At 41.6% G+C, this 9,078-nt stretch overlaps 1 protein-coding gene across 2 annotated transcripts in view; it reads right to left on the bottom strand.

Annotated features, from left to right (window-relative positions):
* Positions 1-5,261: 5,261 nt before the first annotated feature.
* HS1BP3 (HCLS1 binding protein 3) overlaps positions 5,262-9,078 on the bottom strand; it is a 95,307-nt gene continuing 91,490 nt past the window's right edge. For both annotated transcript variants that reach the window (XM_075861053.1, XM_075861054.1), the window contains exon 7: positions 5,262-7,696. In XM_075861053.1, coding sequence (XP_075717168.1) covers positions 7,462-7,696 — 235 coding nt within the window. In that variant the 3' untranslated portion in view covers positions 5,262-7,461. The remainder of the gene's footprint in view (positions 7,697-9,078) is intronic.

The following is a 9,078-nucleotide window of genomic DNA, read 5'->3' as shown; positions in this document are numbered from 1 at the left end:
TACTGAAGAACCAATTGGAGGACTACAAATAAAATGGTCTATCGATCTGGCAAAAATTTAAGAAGATGGTTAAATAAAGTAAACATTAGCAGCAAATCAAAGGTTAAAGAGGCTCTGTCACCAGATTCTCAAATCCCTATCTCCTATTGAGCTGCAATGTAGATAACAGTAAAGTTTCTTGTTTTTTTTTTAAAAACATTCATTTTTGGCCAAGTTATGAGCAATTTTATATATATGCAAATGAGCTTTGAAATGGACAACTGGGCGTGTTTTTTTCGTATGTCCAACTGGGCATGTATTGTGTTTTTAACTGGGCGTGTTTACATGTATGACGCTGACCAATCAGTGACCAGTCAGCGTCATACACTCCTCTCCATTCATTTACACAGCACATAGCAAGGGAAACTAAATCTCGTTTACCTCATAATCTCGCGAGATTACGCGTGGCTTGCTGGAATCTCACAGAAAAGATTCAGAAGTGTCAGGATTCTGAATACAGACGTCCAGGCTGGAGGTCATGTGTATTCATTATCAGGACACTTGTGTATGTGGCTGCACGTCGTTCTAGTAAGAACACTATGTGCTGTGTAAATAAATGGAGAGGAGTGTATGACGCTGACTGGTCACTGATTGGTCAGCGTCATACACGTAAACACGCCCAGTTAAAAACACAATACACGCCCAGTTGGACATACGAAAAAAAAACACGCCCAGTTGTCCATTTCAAAGCTCATTTGCATATATATATATATATATATATATATATATATATATATATATATAAAATAGCTCATAACTTGGCCAAAAATGAACGTTTTTAAAAAAACTAAACGTTACTGTTCTCTACATTGCAGCGCCGATCACATGCAATAGGAGATAGGGATTTGAGAATCTGGTGACAGAGCCTCTTTAAGGGGCATAGAGTGATGTACACACACCCGTAGAGAGGAGGAGACCCAACCTAAATAAAAGAAAGAGGGTGTCTGAATGTGTTTAACCCAAATGTGACTGGTGGGACTCACCTACCAGATAATGTCGAACAGATGTCCAGTAGGTCACTTTTTTTTTTTTTTTAACCCTTTGTGTGCGTATGGAGATATTTCTCAACTATAATGACAGACAGCGACTTCCCAGTAAACTGTCCAGGACAATTTCCTGATATTCATACTATACCTGTATACAATGTACAGTATATAAAAATCATTCCAACTGACCAAACCATGGTTGTCCATCTATAATTTTAGGACTGACAATTGCCCCACCAGAAACTACTAGAGGTGTTGAAATAGTAAAGGAATTCCTGACCCCCTTGTCCCATTTGCCAATTATATTTAACCTTGAAAAATTGTATACGGCACGTGTTAATAATATGAATTCCAATTGACCCAAGTATGGTGGACATTCTGTCATTTTAGATACGTGCCCTAGCTGAAAGTACTAGAGGTGTTTTTGTAGTATGGGACTCCTTGACAGTCATATTATACCTTGAATAATCCTATACAGCATGTATTATCAAAAGTCATTCTGACCCAAAAATGGGGGACCATCTCTAAATTTAAGACCCTACCAGAAAGCATTGGGCACGCCATACAATTCAGAAAGCTGTCAGCCAAATGATCATTTGGCCAACAGCTATTCCTCCCGACTCCCCCATACACATGCACGCTTGGCCGAGCCATGTGGTCAAAGGAACACCTGTCTCGCAGCCCAATGTCATGCAAATGCCTTCTGATGGTTTGTGTTGAGACTGGTTGCCGTCCTAGGCTTGGGATGGGATGTCCAATTTTGCTTGCAGTACAGAATGGATCACTATGCGCCATTGTTTCAATCAGAAGTTATGTCCGTGCAAGTGGCGATAACTGGCACGTCAACGAACAGGAGGCATCGCACAATCATCCCACACCACTTGATCCAATTATTGAGGTTTCATGTGGCTAAAAATTGTTGCTTTCTATTTGGCTTTTATGCCCCCCACATGCCACAAAATGCAGCGAGGTGCTTGAAAATGTGATCATTTGCAGATCCTAGCGAAACCTGCTACTTCCTCGATTTGCATACCCTTACAGCTTGTCCTTCTTGGTGTTGCAATTTCAATTTCAGGAGAGTACATCTATTTAGAGGCATCATAATTGTATGGGACTGCTTGACCCTCTAGTCCCGTTTTAAAAATTATACTATGCCTTGATTAATTGTATACAGTATGACCCAAACATGGCAGACCACGTCTAATTTTAGGAAAGTGAGATAGAAGAAAGTACTGGAGGTATCATAATACTATGGTACTGCACTTTAAGTTGGGTTACAGGAGAGCAAAAACGACATTACGGAATGAGCTTCTGAAACCTAAAAAACAATCGGACAACCAGTCTGGGGTACGCTTCATATCTACTTATAATGGGCAGTGGAACAAGATGCGTAGCATTTTGGAGCACCACTGGCCCATTCTCCTGTCTGAACCTCACTTAGCTCAAAGTCTATCTGAGAGACCCTTGATGACTGCAATACAAGCCAAGAACCTAAGGGATTTTCTTGTAAAAAGCCATTATGTCCCCCGTCAGGTATCACCCTTTGGTTCACGTGCACCGAGAAAAGGGTGCTACCCGTGCGGCAAATGCAGAGCATGTGCTAATATTTGTCGGGCAACAAGCTTTTCCTCAGCAGATGGAACACGCAATTTTAATATTCGTGAATACATTTCATGCAGCACGACACGTGATTTACCACGCCACATGTGGGTGCCCAAAGATATACATCGGACTGACCTCCCGAGAATTGAGAATCCGTACTAGAGAACATGTACGTGATATCTTGGGGGCCAGTGAGGTAGATGATCCGACACAACTGAAGACTATACCTCGGCACTTTAAGAGGTATCATGACTGCAATCCGAAATCATTTTCGGTCAAAGGCATTGATAGGATACATTGTGGCATCAGGGGGGGGAATGTGAAGAGGGTCTTGGCGCAAAGGGAATCCAAATGGATTGTCATGTTGGGCTTCATGACACCACGGGGTCTTAACGAAAACCTTAGTTTCGTTCCATTTCTGTAACAACCTATCTCACAATCTCTATCACCGACTTGTTTTTATTACATATTTTCTGTATTTTAATTTTGTGTTGCTTTATATGTTTCCTGTTTATTAGGTATCATATGTGGTATATTAAATATCTGCTGCCCTGCTTTGTGGATCGAGCCGGATTGGACTTTTGAGAGACGGCGTGCTCAATATCAGTTTACCTTTCTTCAATATATTTGAACTGTACCTGCTATACGCAGACAGTATGGAATAATATATTTTCTCCTGTTATGTCTCTCATTGTATGTATGTCCAGTCTTGGATATGTATCTTGAGCCGTGCAAACTTTTGTCACTATTTGTATGTATGTCTCTGTGTATCTAATTGTGCATGTGACTATTATTATACTATTGGGGATATTCTAACTGTTTTATTATTCAGTTGCCATCACGTTTTGTATACTGATGTGCGTGATATGGATTTATAACTTAATATATATACACTACGATTCAACTATTGTCTGTATATCACGCTGATTGATGGCATAATCATGTATTATGAATACTATATACTGGCATCGGGTGGGGATGGATTGGTGTACCTAACTAATAATCCTGTTATATGATATGCGGGATATTTAAGATTGACAGGACTAATTTCATATATTGTGTTTGTCACTGCAATGATTGTGCGAAACCTTTGTCGTACAGTATACCAGTGTCCTTTGTCACTGTATGGCTTATGCCCCTTCTGTTGGCAAATGCACTTGGGTCATGTTTGTACCCCTTAATATGATTGTGTCTACCCCTTCATTTCATTTGGTGTCACGCCAGTGCACTAGAAACTTTTTTTCCTTTTCTGTTCCCCCTTTTTTTCACATTTTTTCACCTTTTTTCATTTTTTTCACTTTTTATATACTTCATAATATAAAACGGCATCTATTCGCCTCCACACACACAAATGGTTGGTGGCCGTATTTTTATACTATCCCGTTTTTACATTAATACACACACACAATGCTCTATATACACTATGTGACCTCTCTACTGCAAGTACATTCAGATCTCTTTACATGCATAGATACATATGTACAGACAAATAGGTGGCTCCTGACTAATGGTATGGTTATGACAGGTGTATTCGGCTCTACTTTACGGGGCTTAGTGCAGATATTTCAATAATATGGGGACGAGGTGATTCGCTGGTGTGTCACATCAGGGTCACGGCTACACTGGATACTCCTATGCCCGGACTGTGGTGCCGTTGTGCGCATGCCCGCTGTGGCGGCTGACGGCGATGCTCTCCCCCTTCGCTTCCTATGGCGCATTGCGCATGTCCGGAACTCCCGTTACGCGTCGGGAGCCCGGACATGTGCTGCAGCGCCGGAAGCCGGATGTGGGGATTGCCTCGCTTCCGGCGGTCCCGGCTGGGATGCGCCGCTGAATGGCATCACGATCCTATGGCATGGGTAGTATAAATGGGACTAAACGATAGAGCACACATTAATCTACATCCCCCTGAGGAAGCACTACGTGGCGAAACGCGCGTCGGGGTCTATGTTGCGGAGCGGACACCTCTCATTCCATACCACTTCATCCCATCTATGGGTAAGTCTGCATCTTAGTCATTTCGTTTGATTCAACTACCATCCAGTACGATATATATTGCACCCTTCTTTCACTCAAACCAGTTATTTATGGAGACATTGCTCTCCCTTCCTTACCTTTGAACTAATGGTGTATTATTGGTATACTTAACTGTGAATCTGATACGTATTCTAACATGTATGCAGCTACCCTTGGTTAATTGGTAGTTATAACACTCGGTGCGGTCTCCGCATTTTTACTAGAGTTCTCTTGGTGCTATTTTAGTATGCACATTGTTTGTATAATAAAGATTTAACTTTTTATATTATATACATTGGCGTTAAAGGCTCTTATTTGTTTCTTTGTGGTATATGCATTATCATGGAGCTGCCTAGATGATATGGGGGGACAGTTGTGGTTTAAACAGTTCTCAGCCCTTGTTACAAATTTGTTTGGAGTCTATATACTGGTACTGCACTTTGGCAGCATACAAAGTTTTCACTATTTCCTCTTTTAGTGTTGTGAACTATTACACTTCAATGTTTTATCCAACAGTTAAAGTTTTATTTTAGCAACATGTTTGCTTAACAACTAACATTGACTCTTTTCCTTTGTATCCATCTGTGCAATGTTCATAGCGACACAACACGGAGAAAATTATATAAACTTGTGGATTTATTAATAGAAAAGCTCAGGCACTAATTTATGACAACAGAAAAATATTCAAGTGGAATAGAGCACGTTCTTCCATCACCAACCAAGCAATATAAAAGATGAATGTTACCAGCACGAACTGTGAATGTGCCATGAAGTCCACATTATCTGGTCTCCTGGAATGTCTCAGATTAAAATAACAAGAACTGTATTCTCCATAAACACATAACTAGTCCGCTAGTAGGTGACACCATAGTGGATCCATCTCCTACTGCCCTTCTGGGAAAAGCCATCTTATATTGCTAACCCCCCAACAAGTAGGGAAAAGCCCTATTATTGGACCATTTCACTATCTGGAATCCTGATGGACAAATTTGTTTGGAAGATGCCAGAACACTTAAAAACGGTATTCCCATCTTGGACATTTATGTTTGATAGATATGGGTTCCACCTTTGGGACAGCGCCACCTAAGCTCCCTCTAGGAGCAGAATCCCCGGTCAGAGCACTCTGGCCAGAGATTCCGCTCCTAGAGGGAGCCCCTGACGTCTCTGTCCATATATGGATGGGACGTCAGGGGTTCCCTCTAGGAGAGGAATCCCCAGCCAGAGTGTTGCCGACACTCTGGCCAGGGATTTCTCTACTAGATGGAGCTTAGGTGGTGCTATCTAGAGGGGGGATTGTGCGATTTACAGGGGGGCGATGCTATCTGCCGGGGAGTGGGGTTCTATCTACAGGCAGTGTGGTGCTATCTACATGGGCACTGTGGCACTATCTACAGGGGACACTGGCGCTATCTACATGGGCACTGTGTATGGCACTATCTACCATGGGCACTGTGGCACTATGTTGGCACTATCTACCGTGGGCACCTTGGCACTTTTTCACGGGGCTGTGATTAAAAAAAATGGATGAATTTTATTAATTAGGGTTTTTTTTTAAGGCCATGAAAAACGGATGGCAAATGGCGGTTAAAAATGGTCAGACGGCCGTGAAATGGATTTCAATTTTGAGTCACACTGATGCAAAACAGCCATGAAAAACTGAAAGCTGAAATTATTATAAAATATGTAGATCTAAAACATATTGTAATTTACTACATAATGTGATCACAGAAATTATTTGTATATTTATTACATTGATATCTTGTACATTAGAATAAAACATTAAGGCCTACGTTTTAATTAGAATAATTATTGTAGATTGCATAGAATTTCAATTTCTAGGTAAATTGTGACCTGTTCCGCTGGGACATTTAGAGGGTGTGGTCTAATTTGGACAACCGCTTTTCAAAAAATGCAGCAGAGCACCCACGGAAATTAGTGGGTGATTATTTTCTTTAATAGATGCACACAATACCCACTGTCAAGAGCAGCACAGTGGCTCTAAGCTAACTAATACAAAGAGGTCACTCAGCTCACAATCCCTTAATATGGCATTGAACATGGGTTTTCTAAAACTACAAGTACTATAGAAGTGTCGATACACTGGTTCTTAGATCCTAGTTAAGAAGGTTTGCTGGTGGGCTCTGAGCAATCAGCTGTAATTTGTGGTGGAACAGCAACAAGTGTTAAATTTCCCTGCAGCGCCACCACAGGGGAGATTAAGCATTACACAGTGCCCATTGAACTCAATGAATTGCCCATTTAATGCAAGGACACAATGGGTCCTCCAGAGTAGGAGACGCTCTTTGTAGCCACTTTCTGCTATGGCTAATAGATAAGGGTACTGAACACAGGACCCCTTCTCTTAAACAGGTTGCCCACATTTGCCAATCTTTTTGATAAAAGGGTCCCCAACGATAAACTGATCACAGTGTGTTCTATACCAGAGGTGTAAGCTGTAAAGGTACTCGGCAGTAAGTGTTCAATTCTCCTTCAGCGCCACCACAGGGGAAATTAAACATTACACAGTACCGAAAGAAATCAATGGTAATGCACATGTTGGGTCCTCCAGAGCAAGAAACCATTTGTAGCGGCTAAAAATTGGTTTTCTAAGCCAGACTCCCGCTCCTAGCTTGATCTGATAAAGTGATTGTAAGGCTTGCTGGGAGCTCCAGTACATGATTCCCTCTTAATCTACAGAGTCAATGTCTTTTAAATTTCTGCCTACTTCCTAATCACGAAGGGAGGTGGCTGAAGAGGCTGCTGTCTAAACATTGTTTAAAGGACACTTCAAAAGGAAAGCTGTGTCAGCATCAGTCCATCAAAACAGACTGGGTGAGTCACTGTCTGCAGACTCGTTCTCTTTAATGTACTGGAGGATGTCTGACTCGTCCATGGCCTGTACATTGGGCTCGGAGGGCTTTATGTCAATGCTTGACAGGCTGGCGGAATTCTTGGACTCCTTCAGAAATGTGGGCTTAGCAGGTATTTGGGGCTTTGGCTTATTCTTTGTCTTCATTCCAAGACTCAAAAGTTTCTCAAAATCTTCTTCAACCCTGCAGGCAAAATATATATGAAAACAAAAATGATAAAATGCATAACAATGGATTGCAGTAATGGAAATACAGAACGCCAAATATAAACCCTGGGACCAGAGTGACACTACCATCATTATTACTCAAAATTATAGCATTGAACCCACATATGCATCACACACAGAATGCTGCGCAGCTTCAGTACGTTGGGCATGTGGAATTTGTTACACATACAGACGAGAGATAATGTTCTTTGCTGCGTCCATCATGGCGGGGTTACTTGATGTGACATCACTATTTTTCAATCAAAAATGGGAAGAAATCATAAATGATCAAAAATGGTCATTTAGTTTGGAAAAAAAGATTAGGGTCGACCTAATTGTTACTTACTTCTCCACTGACCACTGTTGCACTCCTGTATCCTCTTCTGTTTTCCAGTTCACCTAAGATGCCATTCCCGTTTACTGCGTTTTTGGTCCGGTCTGGTCACTACGGCCACCCAGCGCGCACGATAATGTCAGCATTTGGTGGCATATTTAAAAAGGCATTGACATCCAGACCATGCCTGAACCTCCGGGTAGTTTGTTCTTGTCCTAAGTGCTATTCTGTGTATTTTACATCCTGACCCCTGTTATGAACTTTTTTAAGTCTTGGCTACATTTCTACCCTGCTGTTGTATTCTGTGAATCGACCATTGCTCTGTTTTCGGACTATAGCTTGCTCATCTCGTTTACCTCTATCCAAGTCGGGCTGGACTGTCTAGCCTGGAATTGACACTAGTCTATCTTGACCTCCACATCCACTCCTACACCACGTTTCTTGTCGAGAGCCGTACAATGAATTACTATGTACAAATATATCAGTAGAGATCTGTGGAATGATCTAACTATATGTAAAGGCCCTTTTACACGGTTCAATGATTGTAAAAACGAGCGAACATATGAACGCTCCTTACCAATCATTGCCCCGTGTGTGCTCATACATCGACTGACCGGATCGTTTATGTGGCCAATAAAATAGTCGCTAGTCGACAATACACCTGACTGCGTAAACAGAGAGATGTGCTGCCAACATGATGGAAATGTATGGGGATGAATGATTGTAACTATTGCTCATGTCTATACATAACCGATCGGCGCTCCTTAAAAAAGCAGCAAACGAGTGCCGATCGACAAACTTTCTCGTCGAATGGAGCTCATTTTCATAGGCCCATATCGGGCCGTGTAAAAGGACCATAGACTGTAACTATCCACTACTTCTAGAGGAAAGAAGGTTTCTACAACTCTATAGATGTGGATTCTTTACTGTAAAAGCAGAGAGACTATGGAACTCTCTGCCAGCTCCCACATATAGGTTTTTCTGCCTTCCTCTGGATCTGCACTGTAGATAAGTAGATCTCTTTT

This window comes from Rhinoderma darwinii, chromosome 4 (genome assembly GCF_050947455.1).
Source record: "Rhinoderma darwinii isolate aRhiDar2 chromosome 4, aRhiDar2.hap1, whole genome shotgun sequence".
Lineage (NCBI taxonomy): Eukaryota > Metazoa > Chordata > Amphibia > Anura > Rhinodermatidae > Rhinoderma > Rhinoderma darwinii.
Note: the sequence above shows the minus strand (reverse complement) of the source record. Positions and strands in the feature narration are given on the sequence as shown.